At 35.5% G+C, this 21128-nt stretch overlaps 1 protein-coding gene and 1 non-coding gene across 2 annotated transcripts; one reads left to right on the top strand and one right to left on the bottom strand.

The window, feature by feature from the left end:
* Positions 1-2878: 2878 nt before the first annotated feature.
* On the top strand, positions 2879-2982 carry LOC112746682 (small nucleolar RNA R71). The gene has a single exon (XR_003174552.1). It is a non-coding gene; the product is annotated as a small nucleolar RNA R71 (small nucleolar RNA).
* Positions 2983-8641: 5659 nt separating this feature from the next.
* LOC112742552 (beta-amyrin 24-hydroxylase) lies at positions 8642-14111 on the bottom strand. The gene is made up of 2 exons (XM_025791792.2): positions 13068-14111; positions 8642-9347 (listed from the first exon to the last, which is right to left on the bottom strand). The coding sequence occupies exons 1-2, from the start codon at positions 13959-13961 to the stop codon at positions 8709-8711; spliced, it is 1533 nt and encodes a 510-aa protein (XP_025647577.1). The 5' UTR covers positions 13962-14111; the 3' UTR covers positions 8642-8708.
* Positions 14112-21128: the final 7017 nt, after the last annotated feature.

The raw sequence follows: 21128 nt of genomic DNA, 5'->3' as shown, positions 1-21128 counted from the left end.
TACCGAAATGAAGAGTGGTGAAGGTGTGTGATGACAATGAAGGGTGGTATGGACAAGGGTTGTTTATATAGAGAAATTGTGAGAGAATGGAGGGTGTAGATTGATGAAGAGGTCACTTGATGGACGGTTGGGGTTATGCATGGCTAGAAGACAAAGATCATCACTTTATGATGGGGATTGCTCGGTCTTCTAGGGGTCCCTTTTTTTCAATGTTGCATGGCAACATTTTCCAACGTATTCCCTCTTTAGAACAAGTGTGTAGCCCCTCTTCTTTAAGTGGCGAAATTTCCCCCATTTAAGTGTCCAATCAATCCCTTTTCATGCTTCTTTTCCTTTCCTATAAAGATTTGAAATAAGGGAATTAATATATAAGAAAATTAAAACTCTACGGCTAGAATAAATTGAAAGAAAGGATTTGATTGTTTGTTTATGAATTTCAACTAACTAACTAACTATTGGTGGTTCCTTATATGCATTTTGGTGGCACCATGGGGTGACACCAAACTTAGTTTGAAGCACTGTGATGAAAGTTTTGTGTTCAAAGCTCCCAAGACTAGCATGCAACTTGGTTTGCTTTGAACACCAAACTTGTTCCTCACTATACTCTGCATAAGAAGATTTTCACCAATTGTTTGTTAAGTTTGGATTGAATCTCATAAAGATTGACTTATTCATTATCATCTGAAAGCATATAAAACATGGGTTGCCTCCCATAAAGCGCTTCTTTAGCGTCACTAGCTTGACATTTTTCTTTCATCACGGTGGTTGGTAGTGCTTAAAGTCCTCCCCTCTTGCTGTGGAGTTGTATCCATTGGTTGGATCAATGATTTCCACATGTTCCAGAGAAAGAACTCTGTTGATAGTGAAGACCTTGGGTAATTGAGATGGCACAGTAGGGAGATTAGGGGGAATATCTGAGAAGTAGGCTGAGACAACTCTATCCCCTGGAGAGAAGTCTTCCGTAGGGATCTTCTTGTTCCTCCATCTCCTTGGTACCTTCTTCTTTGTTTCTTTTGAGGTTGCCTTCCCCTTGGTGGCCTCTTTTCTCCGAGTTGTGATGCTGTCTTCACCTGCCTCTAGAGGTTTGGGTTCCTCCAATTTTTTCTTGAGCTGTGGCAGTTGCTGTTTTCCTTGTTTATCAATTGAGGGGGTTTCAGAATGAACTAGCTGTGCTTCAGTGCTTGTCTCCTCCTTCAGTGTCTCCTTATCGTTTGTGCTTAGTTCCTTGTTCTCTTGATCTGTCTCTTGTGAGAAGTTGAAAACATTGAAGCTGAGTTGTTCATCATGGATTCTCAATATTAGCTCCCCTTTCTCTACATCGATAAGTGCTCTGGCCGTAGCTAGAAATGGTCTTCCCAATATGATTGGGTGAGTGTGACTTTCTTCCATGTCTAGAATGACAAAGTCTGTTGGGAGAAAGTACTTCCCAACCTTTAGCAACACATTTTTCACCACTCCTATTGCTTGCTTTTGAGTTTTGTCAGCCAGTCTGATAATGACATCTGTGGGCATTATCTCATTGATCTGCAGCCTCTTCACCAGGGATAAGGGCAGTAAGTTGATGCTGGCTCCTAAATCACATAGTGCTCTGTCGAACATGTTTTCTCCTATGGCACAAGGTATATGAAAACTTCCTGGGTCTCTTCTTTTTGTAGATAACTCAGGTTGAATAAGGGCACTACATTCCTTGTTCATCACTATAGTCTGCCCTCCCTTGAGTGAGCTTTTCCTGGGAAGAAGTTCCTTCATATATTTGATGAATGCAGGCATTTGTTGAATTGCCTTGATGAATGGTATGTTCACATGCAGAGATACAAACAAGTCTAGGAACCTTGAGTATATTCTTTTTCCCACAGCACCATTGAGCAGTTGAGGGAATGGTGCATAGAGCTTCAGCAGCTCTTGTTGTGAGATTTCTGGTTCTTTGTGATCTCTATCCTCCTCCTTAGTTGAGTTGTCTTCAGGTTGTTTGCACATTCTGCCTTGCTTGTCTTCAATCTCTTGATCACTTGTAGTGACCATTTTGCAATCTTCCCATCTTACTTTCTTTGCTTCTCCCTTGGGGTTTTTCTCAGTGTCACTTGGGAAGCTATCAGTAGGTTTGGGAATCTTCTCAGCTAAATATCCCACCTGGAATTCCAGCTTCCTAATGGTCTCTCCCTGGTTCTTGATATTGGCTCGCACCTCCTCCTTGAACACCTTATTTTCTTGAATCTCTTGGCTTATTCCTTCCAGTAAGGCTTCAATCTTAGAGAGCCTATCATCAATTGATGAGTGGTTCGGAGCAGATGTGCTGTTTTGGTTTTGATAAGTATGTGGAGAAGTGTTGTTGTGGGGGTGTTGAGATGTCCTCTAGGTGAATTGTTGGTGAGCTGCATTGTTGTTGGAGTTGTAACGTCTCTGGTCTTGGTTTTGATCTTGCTCACTTCCCCACCCAAAGTTCGGGTGATTTCTCCATCCAGGGTTGTAAGTCTTGGAGTATGGATCATAGTTTTTCCTTGGTGAATTCCCAATGTAGTTGGCTTGCTCCTGACTCCCTTCTGCTTCTTGGTTTATTCCTTCTTGTGTTGTTGATGAAGTGGAGATTGCTGCTACTTGGTTCATCTCCATCTTCTTGGTGAGGTCAGCCAGCTGCTGGGTAATGAGCTTGTTTTGGGCCAACAGAGCATCTACATTGTTTAGCTCCATCACTCCTCTTGTGTTCCCTTTTTCGGAAGCATAGAAGTAGTCATTTTCTGCTACTGTTTCAATAACATCTATGGCTTCCTCAATGGTCTTCTTCTTGTTCAAGGACCCTCCAGATGAATGGTCTACTGCCTTCTTTGACTCATAAGAGAGCCCTTCATAGAAAATGTGCAGCTGGACCCATTCGTTGAACATGTCAGGTGGACACCTCCTTGTTAAGTCTTTGAACCTCTCCCATGCTTCATACAGAGACTCACCATCCTGTTGCCTGAAGGTTTGAACCTCAGCTCTCAGCCTATTGATTCGTTGAGGAGGGTAGAATCTTGCTAAGAATTTGTTCACCACATCCTCCCAAGTTGTCAAGCTCTCCCTTGGGAAGGATTCCACCCACTTGGCTGCCTTGTCTCTGAGTGAGAAGGGAAATAAGAGCAATCTATAGGCGTCAGGATGAACGCCATTAGATTTCACTGTGTCACATATTCTCAGGAAGGTGGTCAAATGTTGGTTGGGATCTTCTTGAACACCTCCTCCAAACGAACAGTTGTTCTGAACAAGGGTGATGAGCTCTGGTTTAAGTTCAAAGTTGTTGGCATGGATTGTTGGTTTTTGGATGCTACTTCCACAATTGCCTGGGTTTGGATTAATGTAAGAGCCCAAAACTCTTCTATCCTCCCCAGCATGATTTGCTCCACCTCCTCTGCCATGGTTGTGAATCTCTTTTTCATGATGATTTTCCATGTTTTCTTCCATGTTTGGTTCAAAGTATTCCTCAAACTGTTCCTCTTCTTCTTCAACACCAACTACTCGTTTTCCTTTTGCCTCCCTCCTTAGTCTAAGGAAGGTTCTCTCTGGTTCAGAATCAAAGGAAGTTGAAGCCCCGCTTCTTCTCCCTGTCATACAACCAACAAGTACAAGCAGAGAATATAGGTGCAGACAGTATTTGTGTCAGAATTGATGTTAGTTGTGGGTGATGCAATATATCAAACAGTTAGTGGGTTAGCAAACAGAATTGAAAATAACAAAGAAAAACAAAAGAGTAGAGGTAGAAGAGAAGAAGTTTAACTAAAACAAAAAGTAAATCACTCAAACAGAAAATGAAATACACAAAATAAAATGCTCAATCTAGTGATCTTCCAATCTAATCATTGTTGATGCACAATCAATCCCCGGCAACGGCGCCATAAACTTGATGCACGAAAAACTTGTCTCTCAACAAATCTCCCTTCGGCAAGTGTACCGAAGTTGTCGTCAAGTAAAAACTCACAATAGAGTGAGGTCGAATCCCACAGGGATTGATTGATCAAGCAACTTTAATTAGAAGAATGTTCTAGTTGAGCGAATCCAGAATTTGGGTTGAGAGTTGCAGAAAATAAAATGGCGGGAATGTAAATAACAGAAAAGTAAATGCTAGAATTAAAGGACTGGAAGTAAATGACTGAAAATAAATTGCAGAATTGTAAATGGGAATGGGGGATTTTCTCATAAAAGTAAATCGCAGAAATTAAAGAGAATGGGTGAGATTAGAGATGGGGAGTTCATTGGGCTTATGAGATTTTGCAATTCTCCGGATCAAGTTCATTTTCATCTCTTCCTCAATCAATGCACTCATTGATCTCCTTGGCAATATTAAGTGATTGAATTACAATTCCTTGCAATTCAATCTCTCAAATCTTGATCAATAGCCAATTCCTTGGTCAATTGCTCATGAGAAGAGATGAAGTATGGTCACTGATTATACCACATGCATTTCCCAAACCAAGTATTGAGAGGGTTACAGTCACATACCCATCCAAACCCAATTTGGTCCAGCATGAGAAAGCATTTCTAGCTTGATCTCTTCATTCCTCTTCCAAGGTTCAAAAGAGATCTAAGTTTGAATAGCTTCTCTTCCAAGATAACTACTCAATTGGATGAAGATCGAAAGCTTTCAAGTAAAATCAAGAGGAAAGATAGAAGAAGAACAATGAAAATTAGTATTGATCCATCAAATTACAACAGAGCTCCCTAACCCAATGAAAGGGGTTTAGTTGTTCATAGCTCTTGAAAATGAAAACAAAGATGGAGAATACATCATAAAACTAGAAATTGCAAAGAAAGTAAATACAAAGAGTGGTTCTTCAGCCTCCCCAGCTATTTTACAATTCAAAGCTACTCCTATATATACTACTCTTCTCAGCTTCTAGTTCACTCTTCAAGTCTTGGGCCTTTGGATCTTGAGTTTGAAGCAGTTCCTTTCTTTATTTGGGCTTGGCTTTACTTGCAGAGAGTGCAGAGTGGGCAGAGACTTAAGCTCAGGGCGTAAGGAGTGTTAATCATTTAATGAAAGTCCAAGTTCGGGAACGTTAGTGACACTTAACATTGTCACTAACGTTCCAATGCACCCCTTTTGCCTTTCGTTAAAACCCACGTTAACTAAGTTAACGTGGCTTTTAACGTTGCCTTGTCAACCTTCGAGAACGTTAGTGACACTCAACATTGTCACTAATGTTCCAGTGTGCCCCTTCTTGATTCACGTTAAAGCTCACGTTAACTAGGTTAACGTGGCTTCTAACGTGGCCTTTGCCATCCTTCGAGAACGTTAGTGACATTCAACATTGTCACTAACGTTCCAATGTGCCCCTAGGTCTCACGTTAGAGTCCACGTTAACTAGGTTAACGTGGCTTCTAACGTGGCCATCTTTTAGCCATCCCAATGTTAGTGACAATGTTGAGTGTCACTAACGTTGGCTCATCTTTCATTTCTCATCGTTAGCTTCCACGTTAACCAAGTTAACGTGGAAGTTAACGTGACTCTTGGGGGTTGTGTGGTTGCTTCAACGTTAGTGACAATGTTGAGTGTCACTAACGTTGTCGACAACTCTTCATTCTCTATGTTAGTTCCCACGTTAACCAAGTTAACGTGGGAGTTAACTTGGTTAACGTGGAAGCTAACGATGAGGAATGAAGGATGAGCCAATGTTAGTGACACTCAACATTGTCACTAACGTTGGGATGGCTAAGGATGGCCACGTTAGAAGCCACGTTAACCTAGTTAACGTGGACTCTAACGTGAGACCTAGGGGCACATAGGAACGTTAGTGACAATGTTGAATGTCACTAACGTTCTCGAAGGATGGCAAAGGCCATGTTAGAAGCCACGTTAACCTAGTTAACGTGGGCTTTAACGTGAAGCAAGAAGGGGCACACTAGAACGTTAGTGATAATGTTGAGTGTCACTAACGTTCTCGAAGGTTGACAAGGCAACGTTAAAAGCCACGTTAACCTAGTTAACGTGGGTTTTAACGTGAGGCAAAGGGGTGCATTGGAACGTTAGTGACAATGTTAAGTGTCACTAACGTTCTCAAACTTATATTCTCACTAAATATTAACACCCCTAACGTCCTAAACTAAAGTCTCCGCCCACTTCGCACTTTCTCTCTGTAAGTAAAGCCAAGCCCAAATAAAGAAAGGAACTACTTCAAACTCAAGATCCAAAGGCCCAAGACTTGAAGAATCACACTAGAAGCTGAGAAGAGTAGTATATATAGGAGTAGCTTTGAATTGAGAAGGAGTTCTGGAGGCTGGGAAAAAGAGAACTACTCTCTGTATTTTACTTTCTTTGCAATTTCTAGTTTTATGATGTATTCTCCATCTTTGTTTTCATTTTCAAGAGCTATGAACAACTAAACCCCTTTCATTGGGTTAGGGAGCTCTGTTGTAATTTGATGGATCAATACTAATTTTCATTATTCTTCTTCTATCTTTCCTATTGATTTCACTTGAAAGCTTTCGATCTTCATCCAATTGAGTAGTTATCTTGGAAGAGAAGCTATTCAAACTTGGATCTCTTTTGAACCTTGAAAGAGGAATAAAGAGATCAAGCTAGAAATACTTTCTCATGCTGGACCAAATTGGGTTTGGATGGGTATGTGACTATAACCCTCTCAACACTTGATTTGGGAAATGCATGTGGTATAATCAGTGACCATACTTCATCTCTTCTCATGAGCAATTGACCAAGGAATTGGCTATTGATCAAGATTTGAGAGATTGAATTGCAAGAAATTGTAATTCAATCACTTAAGATTGCCAAGGAGATCAATGAGTGCATTGATTGAGAAAGAGATGAAAATGAACTTGATCCGGAGAATTGCAACATCTCCTAAGCCCAATGAATTCCCCATCTCTTATCTTACCCATTCTCTTTAATTTCTGCCATTTACTTTTATGAGCAAATCCCTCATTCCCATTTACAATTCTGCAATTTATTTTCAGTCATTTACTTCCAGTCCTTTAATTCTAGCATTTACTTTTCTGTTATTTACATTCCCACCATTTTTATTTTCTGCAACTCTCAACCCAAATTCTGGATTCACTCAACTAGAACATTCTTCTAATTAAAGTTGCTTGATCAATCAATCCCTGTGGGATTCGACCTCACTCTATTGTGAGTTTTTACTTGACGACAAATTCGGTACACTTGCCGAAGGGAGATTTGTTGAGAGACAAGTTTTCCCCGCATCAATAGTTACTATTTATAGATACATAAATTATGAATCAGATGAACAATGACTTAGATCTATAATTGTATAAAAATTTTGATGTAGAAAGTTTCATTGAGAAGGAAACTTTTGATGTTGTAGTGTTTATATACATATAAATTATTATTTATAATAGAAATAAATCTTGTAATAATTAATAAAAGAAAGCTTTGATGTTGGAAAGATTATGAAGGTTTAAAACAGTCACTAAATTCAGAAAAAAACTATCACAGAAATTAGTAACTTAGTGACAGTTTCAAATCGAGAAACCATCACTAATATTTTAACAAAAACAGTCACTATATTTAAAAACTATCATAGAAACTAGTAACTTAGTGACGGTTTTAAATTGTCGCTAAAAATTTTATGACAGTTTAAAACAGTCACGAAATATAAGAAAAACTATCACATGATTTAGTAATTTAATGACAGTTTCAAAATGTCGTGAAATAATACATAAAAAGCAAACTGACAAGTGTTATAAATAAGCGATGGTTTTATACTTCAAAAACCGTCACAAACAGTTTAGCGACACTTCTTATCACTGGTGGTCCAAAATCATCACTATGTCAACTGACGACTCTTAAATCCATGACGGGTTTTTAACCATTGCGAAAACATTTAGTGATGGTTAAAACTGTCGCCAAACAATAAAAAAACATCGCAAAAAGTTATTTTGTTGTAGCATACATAAATGTATAATAACTGATTTCGGTGATTGATTTTAGGGTATAAATAACATTTTGAAATTTAATTACAAAATTTAAAATAGTATAAGAATCGAGTTAAAAATTTTTAAACTATAGATGAATTTGGTAAAAATATAGTTAGCAGAGTAATTTAATCAAAGAATAGTGTTTGAATATTTTTTTCATATGGAATTATCTTCTAATTATAGATATAATGTTATTTTAAACTTTTAAATGGTTAGAATTATTAATATTTTACTTTTTCATAGTAGTAAAAGTGATAAGTCTATTCAATTATTAATATTATAATAAAAAGTCAAAAAGTCACAAAAAAAAAAAGTAAAAAATACTTGCACACAAAAGAGTATACACAAGACAAAAGTATATCCGAAAAATGAAAATATAGTTTAGTAGTGCATTTCAAAGATTGTTTTTACATGTCAAAATTTACTTTTTTAGTTGTATATGCAACTTTGGATCGAGAGATAAAAACAAACTGAAAATTATTTTTTGAGTTGTTATATAGCAGTTTTAGAGATTACAAATTGCATGATTGTAATTTTATGTTAGATCAACAAAATATTAAATAATAAAAAAACAATTTTAACTTATAAAAATAATCTTTGAAATATATGATATTATTTTATAATAATTTAAATATATTTATTTTTTATTTATATTTTTTGATGTGTACTTTTGTCTATTATTCATTAATATTAATATATAAACGGCAGGGTAAACATAAAATTAAGGCAAGAAATGAATTGGATTCTTCACTGCTGCAACCATGAAACACATACATGTTCCTTTAATTTCACGCCGATGAGAATGGAGCAAAGCGAGCAACAGGCTTGCACTTTAACGGCTTTGCCAAAAACACAGTTACCCTTCCTTCCTCGGACATATCAACCCCATTATTTTTTCCATCGTTAACAACCCAATCAAAGCACTGAATCAAACTCGCCAGTGTTCCTTGTATAACAAGCAATGCAAGTGAGGTGCCAGGGCAGCTTCTTCTTCCACTCCCAAAAGGCAGTAACTGATAGTATTGGCCCCTGACATCGATTTTACTCTTTCCAGGTTCTTCCGTTTGCAAGAACCTCTCAGGAAGGTACTCGAGCGCGTTGTCCCAGTGGTTTGGGTCCCTTCCAATGGCCCAAGCATTGACAAAGATCTTGGAATACTGAGGAATGTCATAGCCTTCGACTTGGCAGCTTCTTAAGGCTTCTCTTGCGAAGATCGGTGTTGGTGGGTGAAGCCTCAGAGTTTCTTTGACTACTGCTTGGAGATAATGCAGATTTGGTATATCTGATTCTTTCACCAGTCTGTCCTTCCCAACTACAGAATCGATTTCTTCTCTTGCCTTCTTTAATGCGTGTGGGTTCCTTATCAGCTCTGCCAGTGACCACTCTAACACACTTGCTGGCCCATTAGTCCCCGCAATGAACATGTCCTGTGGAATCACATTGTGTACCAATGTCTAACTAATTAAGGAGAAACATAAAACAACTAATATTTTTTATTAACATTACTTAATATTTTATTTTTATATTATTAAAATTTAAAATTTAAAATTTATAATTTATAATTTAATATAAAAATATATTTGTTGATTAAATATTAAAAAAAATTATATTTTATTAACAATTTAGCGCTGTTAATTAATTAAGGTGTTTTACTAAACAGAAATGGGATTTAAACAACCCCATACAGTAGTTGTGACACGTGCTTTATGATTTTGTGTATGTCATGTGATATTAAGATTTTTTTCTCTTTTTCCGGTTCTAATAATTTCTCTCGACATGGTTCCCCTGTGTAGTTTCACACGCAACGTGTGAACTGCAATCCGATCCAAAAGAAATTTAAAGGTTACACGCACGAGGCACGACCTGTTAGCATCACATGCGTGTACGATGAATATTCCAATTAAAAATTCTAAGAGACTATAAAAATCGGTTTAAAGTAATTTAATTTTTTTATTTTTTATATTAATTAATTATTATAAAAATAAATATATAATTATAAGTATTATACATATAAAATTATAAAATATAAAATTAAATATAAATTTGTGTTATTACCTCTTTAACATTATTCTGATTCTATAATTATTTGTGAAATTAGTTAAATGTAATTTAAAAAAATGTAAAAATAAATAATTGTTATGTTTAAATATTTAAAAAAAGTTAGTGGAATATATGTAAATATATTGGTTTATTTTAAACGTTTATACCACCAATAATATTTATGAGCAAAAGACAAAAGGAGAGTAATATCATACATCAGTCTTTATGAAAACTTTTGTAGGTACTGATATGATGATTTTAAAATTTTTAGTTTTATATTTTTTTTTTCAACTAATCATTAAGATTTACTTATCCAACAAAGTAGAAAGTTAGAAATCAATTTGATCATTAAAATTTATTAAAAATTAAAGTATTTAATTAATTTTTTTTAAAAATTGATTTAAAGTATTGTTTAAAAAAATTAGTGGGACCCATTATAACTAAATAAACTGATTGAGTAGTAATGTCTAAGTGTGTGTTTAGATTACAGTGTATAAACGGGAGTTTGCATAAAATTCATTTTGCAAACTTGATTTTGATAAAAAGTAAGTTTGTGTTAAAGTGATTTATATTTGGCAATCTTTATATCAAAATAGATTATAGTAAAATAAATATTGTTTGGATTACACTACTCAAAATTACTTTCAGATAAAAAATTACTAAAATAGACATCAACTTAAATAATCTTTGTATATTATCTTATCATTTTAATTTAAATATTTGAATATATTTTATTAATTAATTTTATAATAAAATTAATATATATATATATATACTAAAATAAAAATAACATATAAAAATTGACAAAATATATTTTTAATTAAAACTAACAAAATATAAATTTTAGAGAGTACTAAGAATAATAAACAAAATTAAATATTTACTTTGGTAGTAATTGAAATAAATCAAAAAAATTTTTGATGATATTTTTTATATAGTATATTTTTAATACTCTTAGTACTCTTTTTTAATATGTTATAATTTTTTATTATTATTATTTACGATTAATTTTTTGTTTAATTTACTTTACCTAATAGGATCAATAAATTATATTATAAAAAGATAATAAAAAAATAATACAAAAAAATCACAATTATAAAAATGTATAATGTCAAACAAATAATTAACAAAAAATAAAAATAATAAATAATAGAAAAAAAGAGTTCATATAAATAGAAATAATAAAAATTTCATAAATAATACAATAACATGCATAAAAGATAAAGTTAGTAAAATATAAATAAAGATTGAATGTTGATGACTAAAAAATTTGCCAAACCAAAAATTAAAACTTTGAAAAAATTTAAACTTGTTTCTTCTCTTCCAACATTTTTCCCAAACACAGCCTAACTAATTAAAGTACATTTGAGAATAATTATTGTATAGGCACAAAACTTACTATGGCATGTTATATTTTATTACCATTCTATACGAAAATATTTAGTAATAAAAAAGAATTAATAAAAAATAAATAAAATTTATTTTATTTAATATTTATTAATTATTATAATAATTAATAAATATTAAATAATTTTTTCCCTTCTTAACATTACCAATTATATAAAACTTGGTGGGATCTATTAAAAAGATGTGAATGTATGTCAAATGAAGTGACACATGCCAATTTTTTTTTTAACATACTTAATGACAAGTGTATCTTAAAACAAAAATTCTTGTCTAAACATAGTAGCCATTCATATATACTTAATTACAGATCTAAAATGTTAATAAGAATCCTCGATCAAGTAAAACCTGTTTTTGACATTTTTTGGTTGGCATATTAACAAACAAATGTTTACTGAAATATATTTTAAATCTAAATAGGGAGAAAGTGGATCATTAAAGAGATCCACCATTCAATTCAATAATAGACTAATAGTAGATGTAGGAGGTATATACGTGTGTGTATGTAGGATGTATTAATATATATATATATATATATATATATATATATATATATATATATATATATATATATATATATATATATATATGTAACTGTAAGGCATTTGGTGTACAAACTTTTATTATTAAAATGCCTTATGTATATCTAAAATTTTGTTTTTGAAATTTTTAAATTTTGAACTCAAGTCTTCAATTATATATCAGGTCTTTACCGTCTTAACTAGTCATATATATATATATATATATATATTTGTTAATTTTGGTGCACATTTAATAAAAAAAATAAATTAATAAGCTTATTCATACATATTAATCTTATAATGAGATCAGAATATAAAAAAAAGTTTGATTCATAACTTTCTTCTTGAAAATATTTTTCATTATATATAATTTATAAAAAAATATTTTATTTATACTTTTAAGATTTGAATCAAAGACCTCTTAATTAAAGAGTAAGACACTTAATATTTCTACTAATCTCATATTTATTATTATTACACATATTTGATGGACCTCTTAATTAAAGAGTAAGACACTTAATAATTTTACTAATCTCATATTTATTATCATTACACATATTTGATGGATAAAAATATAGATTAATACGCACTATTAATACGTTAGCAGATGAGAGGAATTTGATAAACAAATTTTTACTTTTATAATATCATATATATATATATATATATATATATATATATATATATATATATATATATCTTCAGAAAGAAAATATTTTGTGATTTCTAAAATTTTAACACAGGAGTTTTTGGTTATAGTGTAAGGTGTTTACCATTTTCACTAATCACACATTTTGTTAAGTATAAAACACATTCAATAAACAAAAAGGTGAATTCATAGTACCTAATAATATACTAGTATATATAATGAAAATTGGAAAAGAATTTAATGTATAAATTTGCTCTCAAAATACTCTTTATTATGTATATCTATGAAATTAAAAATTTAAATCCAAAACCTCACATAGCTAAAATATAAAGACGTTATTATTTAAACTAATTTTTTATTTATAAACATAGTTAATAAATAAAATTATATATTAATAGAGACTGAATATATTGGTATATATAATAGAAAAATCATAAGTAACTAATATTTTTCGCATATATGTGGCCCTTACCCTTACCCTTACTGATTCGTACAAGAGAAAAGACAGAAGAAATTAAAGAAATAGTACTTACCAAGGCGAAGGCTTTGGCACTTTCTCTAGTGAGTTTATTATCACCATCTGCTTCAATGAGGTCCAAGAGAATGTCAAAGAGATCCTTCTTCCTGTCACTATCAGACTTTGACCTTGCCTCTTCGTGCTCCTTCAAAACCTGCTCCATCATTACATCCAATTGGTGATGTGTTTCCCAGTTCTTCTTCCCAAACCCTTGAAGATCAAAAGGCCTCATGAAACCAACTATATCCCCCAAATTAAACGCTCCAAGAAGCTCCCCAACTTCCCTAATCACCTTCCTCAACCTGGCAACCTCGTCGTCGCTCTTGATGCTCTTCTTTCCCATTGTCATCCTCGAAATTATGTTATTTGTGTGCCTTATCAACTCGTGCCTCATCTCGATCGCCTTACCGGTTTTAGATATTTCTAGAATGTTCCTCACAAACGCCTCCACTTCGTCTTGGCGAGTGTCAACGAAATGTTCTAGGGTTCTCCCACTGAGGAGCTCGTTCATGCAGAGCTTCTTCAGGAACCTCCAGTATGTTCCGTACGGAATGAAGAAGTAGTCGGCGGCACCATACGTCAAGCTCTCACTCGCGATCATGATTGGCCGGTTGCAAAAGGATTCCTCATTGGTCTTAAGGATTTGCTTGGCCATTTCTGCTGACGAAGCAACCACGACGTGCTTGGAACCAATGAGAACATGAATAAGGGGTCCATAGCGAAGTGATAGTTTGTATAGCGCTTGGTGAAGGAGGGATCGGAGGTAAGGAGCGTGTCCAAGAAGCGGCAAGGAAATTGGGGGACCTGGGGGTAGCCTAAGACTTTGGGGTTTTGTGAATAAAGATTTAATTAAAATGGTGGAGATGAACCATAGAAGGAACAACACAAGGTAGACTTGAATATCGAGCATGGTTAGTTGAACTGATGGAGAAGAAGAGTGCTAATTAAACAACTCAAGGTATGCTAAGATTAGTGCTGGTTTTATTTAAAGCTTCATGCAATTGAGATCATATAAATAGAAGAATCATGTTGTTCATTGTTCACTGTCACTCCCACCGTCTTCAATCAGAAATAATTAGGGAACACGCAGTGGAAGCTAAGGCTGCATGAGGACCTCGTGGGTCAATATTTTATATTTGAGTTCCTTAGATGCATAATGCAATTCTTCAATATTTTATATTTGAGTTCCTTAGATGCATAATGCAATTCTTTTTTATTTTCTTTTTCTTTCGGTTTTTATCTGATGGTAGATAAAAGATGGTAAGAAAAAAAATAAATCTGTCAACACTCTTATTTGTAAAAGGATAGAAAATTTGCTAATATTAATTTAACCTTAATTTAAATATACGACAAAAAAAAATGAGTTATTTGACACTAAAAACAATTATTTCATGGAATAGAACCGTAATTATTTTTTAATATGATGTATAAATGGGTATATTAATGTAGCACCTGACAATATCACAATACTACAAATGGGCTTGAAATCAGTGGCAATAATTATCTTTGGACTTTGGCTACGTGTGTATAATGATTTGTAAAAGTCGCATCAACCAGTTTTTATTATTTAATTTTTGTAAGGAACAAAATCAGAAATTACATAGAGAGATTTCTATTATTTAATTTTTTATTTTAAAAACAAATATCAGATCTAGTGATTTTTTTAGTTTCGAACAATTTTTCTTTTGGCATTCTTTTCCGAATTCTACTAAAACACCAAAAATATAATGTTTTTTTAATTTAAATAAAAATTATATATAAATAAAAAGTGATAAATACAGTTATTTATATGTAAAATTAATAATTAAAATTTATTAGATAATAATTTAGTCAAATTTATTAAATGATCGAATATATATTTTATTATAAAAAAATTTGTCGAAATAGAAAAAATAATATAATAATAATAATCATGAGAGGACGCGTGCAGTTTGCACGAATTTTTTAAATAAATAAAATAAATATTTTATTTATTAAAATACACAATTTATAACATTTTTATTAAAATACATCGTATCTCTTATTTTGTTTATAGTATAAATAAAATAATACTATACGAATCTCGTTTATACTGTAAACGAGATAAGGCACGCAATGGTAAACATATGTATTATTTCGTTTATACTGTAAACAAGATACCTTATGACAAATTTTCAACAACTATAAAAGGATGTGCAACTTTTTGTATTCTCCACAAATATTTTACTATCTTCTCTATCTTTTTCTTTCAAAAATAAGCCAAAATGTCTAGTAGTAGTGAATATTTCGTTGTAAGTATGTATCCTAATTGCCATATAAAAAATAGTGACAATAGGGTGATATTTGAGTGCGAGAATCCCATTTTGTTGTGTACCCGGCAAGCAAGTTTTTTGTTCGAGTTGAAGAGTCTGATATTGAGTGGTGTCGGTGGTAGAGGGAGAAAAGAGATCAGAAGGGGGGTATATGTTTCTAGCATTGATGGAAAATAGAATTTTTCGGTTTTGTCTGTTTTGGTTCCATGGCGACGAGCATGTGCGCCTGATATTTGACATCCATTAGAGAATCATGGCAGAACAAGTGATGGAGTTTTTTTGCGGAGGTTGGTGATGTTGATAGCGGTGGATCTAGAAACTCGAACTTTGTGCAGGATGACCCACCTCTCGCACCCAAATCGATACACGTTGCTAGTTCAGTGGAAGACATAGACGTTGACGGTGAGGACTCAAACGAGGAGTATATTGCGGATAGCAACGAGAGTGATTCTTATGAAGATGATGATGAGGACGAGTTTGTATTGGAGATCCCTGTCGACCCATCACGTCGGTATCTTCTGCCTGTCCCGCACCTAATTCCGGCACTATCATCTGTACCCAGTCACTATCATACATTGGATCTGGACACGATGCAAGAGAAAAATTCATTTTCCAACTCGGATGAAGACAATTACAACTTGGACGGTGGTGTGGAGTTTCGAGTTGGCCTCAGATTCAAAAGCAGAGATGCAGTAACACAGGCTGTGAAGAATTACAGCATTCGCAGAAATGCTAAGTATCGAGTTGTGGAGTCGGATCAATTAAAATATCATGTGTATTACCGATAATATGAAGCAGGCTACCCTTGGAGTCTTCATGTTTCTCTCCGACATAATCCCGAATATTAGTAAGTTCCAGTTTAGTTATTTTCTATATTCTCAATTATCATTGTTATGCTTGTTGTATATGTCAATCACAGTTGTTCTATTTCGTTAGGGAGGTATGTAGGGTGGGAGGAGCGCACACGTGTTTAGCACCGACCATGTCTCAGGACCACTGACAGTTGGACAAAAGTCTTATCTACCATGTCATCCTCTTGTTGATACAATTTAGTCCATCCATCAGCATTTCTGTCCTACAAAGTGCAGTTAAGCAAAGCTATCCCTTCAAACCTTCGTATAGAAAGGTCTGGATGGCAAAATAAAAGGCAATTACATAGATATACGATAATTGGGAAGAGTCATATAATAAGGTGTCGAGCTTGCTACAAGCACTGCAGAGTTGTTGTCCCGGAAGGATATGTGACACCATTGCATATCATACTATGATGGGCACCTTACGATTCGTGATTGTAGCATGTTTGATAAGGTATTTTGGGCCTTCCCTACCTGTGTGGAGGCTTTCAAGTATTGTAAGCCATTCATCTTCGTCGATGGCATGCATTTGTATGAAAAATATGGTGGTGTTTTTCTTATTGCAATAGCACAAGATGGTAACAGTAATATCCTTCCTGTAGCCTTTACAATTGTTAAGTCTGAGACGACGGATTCATGGTCTTTCTTCCTTACCAACCTGAGGTGACACGTCACCCACAGGAAGGCCTATTGATTATTTTTGATAGATCTCAGGCGATCAAAGATGCACTAGGAGCTGACGATAGTGGTTGGCATCCTCCTAGAGCGTTTCATGCTTACTGTATCTGGCACATGGCGGCAAACTTTATGCCTTGTTTCAAGTCCACCGAGGAAAAGCTATTTCTCATAAATGTTGCTTATCGTCCAAGCAAGGCTGGATACGAGTGGTACATGGATGCATTAAGGGGTTTGTAGTGGAGATGGCAGACTGGGCTAGTAGGTTCAACAAAGAGATCTGGGTATAACAGTGCGATAGCGGTCGCCGGTTTGGGCACATGACGATAAACCTCTCTGAGTGCATCAATGTTGTGCTTAAGGATACACGCTACTTCTGATTTCAGCCATCGCGCGATGCACCTATGAGAGGGTGCAACAGTTGTTTGTCAGGAAGGGATGAGAGGCACATGCAACAACTAGTGGCGGGTAATCGATTTTCACAGTGGCTGATGGCTACTATTGAGAAGAATAGAGAGGGAATATCGAAGATGCGCGTCACTCACTATGACAGATGGGCTTCAACGTTCCTGGTTGAGGAGTTAGAGCCTTTCGAGGTTTGGTCACAAGGGTTGTTCTATGTTTGCTTGACGGCTGGGATGTGTAACTGTAGCCTTTTTGAGTCACTCCATTTTCCATGTCGTCATGTGCTTGCCGCCTGTGTACTGCCGCAAGTGTTGAATGGGGTCCATACATCCATCCGATGTACCTGGAGCAGGATTTAGTCAAGGTGTATGAGGTAGGGTTTTTCCCGATACCAGATGAGAAGCTTTGGCCGGAGTGGTATGGGACATGGCTTTGTCTTAACCCGATTATGCTCAGGAAGTCTACTGGAAGACCTATTTTCACCAGATTTAATAATGAGATGGAAGAGGGTGAGCTCCAAGAGAAATGATGTAGTCTCTACAAGAAAATATGTCATACCCGAAAAGGTTGTCCAAACCAACTAACGGGGGACGTTTAGCTTACTCTCGCTACTTTGTAGGTGTTTGTTAATGTTGTTGTTTGCATTTTTTTATGTTTTTGTGTGGTTCATATCATGGTTCACTTTGTTATATTTTCAGTAAGCATATTTTGTACTTGAATTTTATGCGATTTAAGTTATTCATGACCACGACATTTATGTTGGACCTAAATTCTAAAGCTTAAACTACAACACAATACCAGAATATAACATAAATAGTGTTCTAAAATACAACACAGATAGTGTATCAAGATACATCAGCGGTAATATATAGAATAAGAAAATACAAAAATAATAATGATGTCATTGGTGGTGATCACCCAGAAAATGCAGCCGATGTCTGATGTCACATAGCGGAGGTTGTGCCTGTCGTTGAGGTTTGCTAGGACGTGTGTCCGCAGGAGGCTATGGTTGATATTGAGGCTGGTATGGTAGGGCAACAGGTGGTGCAGGCATCGGCTGGGATGCCGTCATCAATAGGTTGTAATCCACTAAAGGCGACATCTCATACTGAGCACTGGGTCGGATGTGTGTGCCGTATGAAGTGCCAAAGCCCAGAGAATAGTATGGAATCCAAACAGTGGTGGACATAGGGGCAGACGAATACTGCTGTGGCTGACCCATACTCTGCTCCCTATCTGTGTAGAACTACTCTGCAATGTGCTGCATGGTGGGCTGGTCAGTGGCATGAATATGGAAAGCCTTCTCGAAATCTATCTCGTCCACCATCGATGCCTGCTGCCGACTACTGGATGCACCAAGGTCATGCCAACTAGGGGGAACATCCGAATTATCCTGAACTGCCTGTGAGCCTAACCCTGAAGGCGAATGTGGTGGTGGAAGTGGAGGAGGGGGTGGTGGTGGTAGTGGAGGATAGGGTGAGACACCCTGGTCATCTGGGATATCGCCGTGCTCTTTTTGTCAGTGATACTCCGCCTCCTCCTCGGACTCCACATCCAGGTGCTCCCTGCGACGCCTAACCCTATGCCTCTAGCATCCTGCAACTCTTCCGCGCTCTTTGATACTACTTTCTCTCTTGGTAGGCCTCCGAATATCCAGCTGAACCTCCCTGGCCCGCCAACGACGGTTATGGACATCCTGGGAAAGGTCTAGGACGTCCCTCGGCTAGCTGGCAAAAGGTTACATATCTCCCAGTAACTCGAACAACCTAGTGTCATCAAGCACATCCTGCCCTGACAAGTGTCTAACATAGCATGCCAGCTAATACCACTTCCCGTACTCCTGCGTCGGCCGATAGTCTAAGCACGGCCAAATGGATATCCGGTATCCCTCCTGAAAATGAGCCATTCACTGACCGTACCACTCATAAAGCTTGGTAGGCTACCAGACGTCCTTTCCCCATCATGTGGTACTCAGGAACTTGTCAATGTTGACAGGGTCCCGTAGCACTGGTTGCTCGCCATTGAACTGGCACTTCACCGAGTCGGCATGGTAGAATTCAACTATGTTGAAGCAGACTAGGGGGGACAACAGACATCGATACCCCCCACTCTACCTCTTCCTTCATCCATGGCGAACAGATATCCGATAGTGCAGGGTCGTCGTACGGCGTCCGCAGGAACTACAATGAACGTAGTGAAATAATGATGAGTAGCAAGTGCTAAAAAAGATTGAGTTATCTATGCAAGTTAAACCACAGAAAAAGGTAACAAGCTTACCTCATCCCACAGTAATTGATCCAACTCCCGACGCCATCGCAGGACTCTCTGCTTGTGCTGGTCCCTGCTCTGCTGTGTCATGCCGATCAACTTGTGGACATTTGTAAGAAGTACCACGATTCAGTTAATTGGACATCATATTGAATTGCGAAAATGAAGAATAGTAAAACCAAACTGAACAGTTACCTCACAGCTATAGGGTACATGTAAATCTGTCGCTCATGTGGATACCATTTAGGGAATCTCTGGTATATCCAAGATACCAGCAAAGGAGTAATGTCTGTGGTAGAGTGATGTGCTGCGGAGCATAGGAAATAGTATGTCCATGCTAGTACCGCAGATCCTCAAGACACAGAACAACACCTCTGAAAGTCATCTAGTAGTGGGAGCCACCGGAGATGGACCTGATTATTAGACTTATCAATCATCAGGTAACCTCCGATCATCAACAGTATACAGCACCTCGCGTACTGTCGGAGGGTGGCTAGATCGTTAGTATTGGGCATCTGTCGGACACGCTCCCAAAGCCATGTCAACTTCAAGGAGAAAGACTCCTTCCTCTGTGTTTTCTACTGCTGGACTGGAGGAGGTTTGGCACCGAATAGCCGCTCAACTAACTCCCAAACCTTAGTCCCGTACCATGTATAGAAGTCATGAAAGTAACCACCCACAGGCATTCCATTAACGCATAGCCCGAGGTGGTATGCGACATCCTACAGGGTGATAGTGCACTCACCCCACGATGGGTGGAAAGTGTGGGTCTCTAGACGTCACCGCTCCACAAATACCGTGATCAGGGAGTTGTCGAATACGAAATCCCTGATAGTCAAAGCGTTGCCGAAGCCAACTTCCCTACCTTGGGGACAATGGCGTCCGATGGTGGGAGTGTGTGACTCACTTTTCTGAAAAGAAGTAAGCGAAGTCTCTGGTAAATAATAAAAAATCCGAATTAGGAATCTGTAAACTTCTAAAGCTATAAAATTTCAAAGTAAAAATTTCTACCAATAGACATCTACATAACAAACTAATTTAAATTATAAATAAATTTTTTATAAATAACTACAAACATTTACATTATAAATATATTTAAATAAAAATATTTATTTAAATAATTAATAATTAAATTAATAAACGTCTAGAAAATAAAAATATTTAGTCAAATAATTGATAACTAATTTAATAAATGTCTATATAATTTAATTTAAATAAAATTATTTAGTTAAATAATGAATAACAACATTCATTTCCTATCTCCTTCATAAGTTAGATTAAGTAAAAATATTTACTTAAATAATTAACAAGTATAACATCAACTTAAAAAATTAATTTAAGTAATAAAAAAATTAAAAATAGAACCATTTATTTAAATATTTAGTAAATGAAAACATAAGCATCTTTTTAGTTACTTAACTTTACTAAAAAATTTTAAGAATTCTAATTAATAACTAAAGTAAAAACCATATGCTTAATAACTTAGATTAAAGAGAAAAAAGCTAATTAAATATTTAATTAACAAATCAATTTTAAATTATGTCTAAAATTATATTCTATCATTTAAATCATTCCTAACAATAT

Source organism: Arachis hypogaea, chromosome 14 (assembly GCF_003086295.3).
Source record: "Arachis hypogaea cultivar Tifrunner chromosome 14, arahy.Tifrunner.gnm2.J5K5, whole genome shotgun sequence".
Classification (NCBI taxonomy): Eukaryota; Viridiplantae; Streptophyta; class Magnoliopsida; order Fabales; family Fabaceae; genus Arachis; species Arachis hypogaea.
Note: the sequence above shows the minus strand (reverse complement) of the source record. Positions and strands in the feature narration are given on the sequence as shown.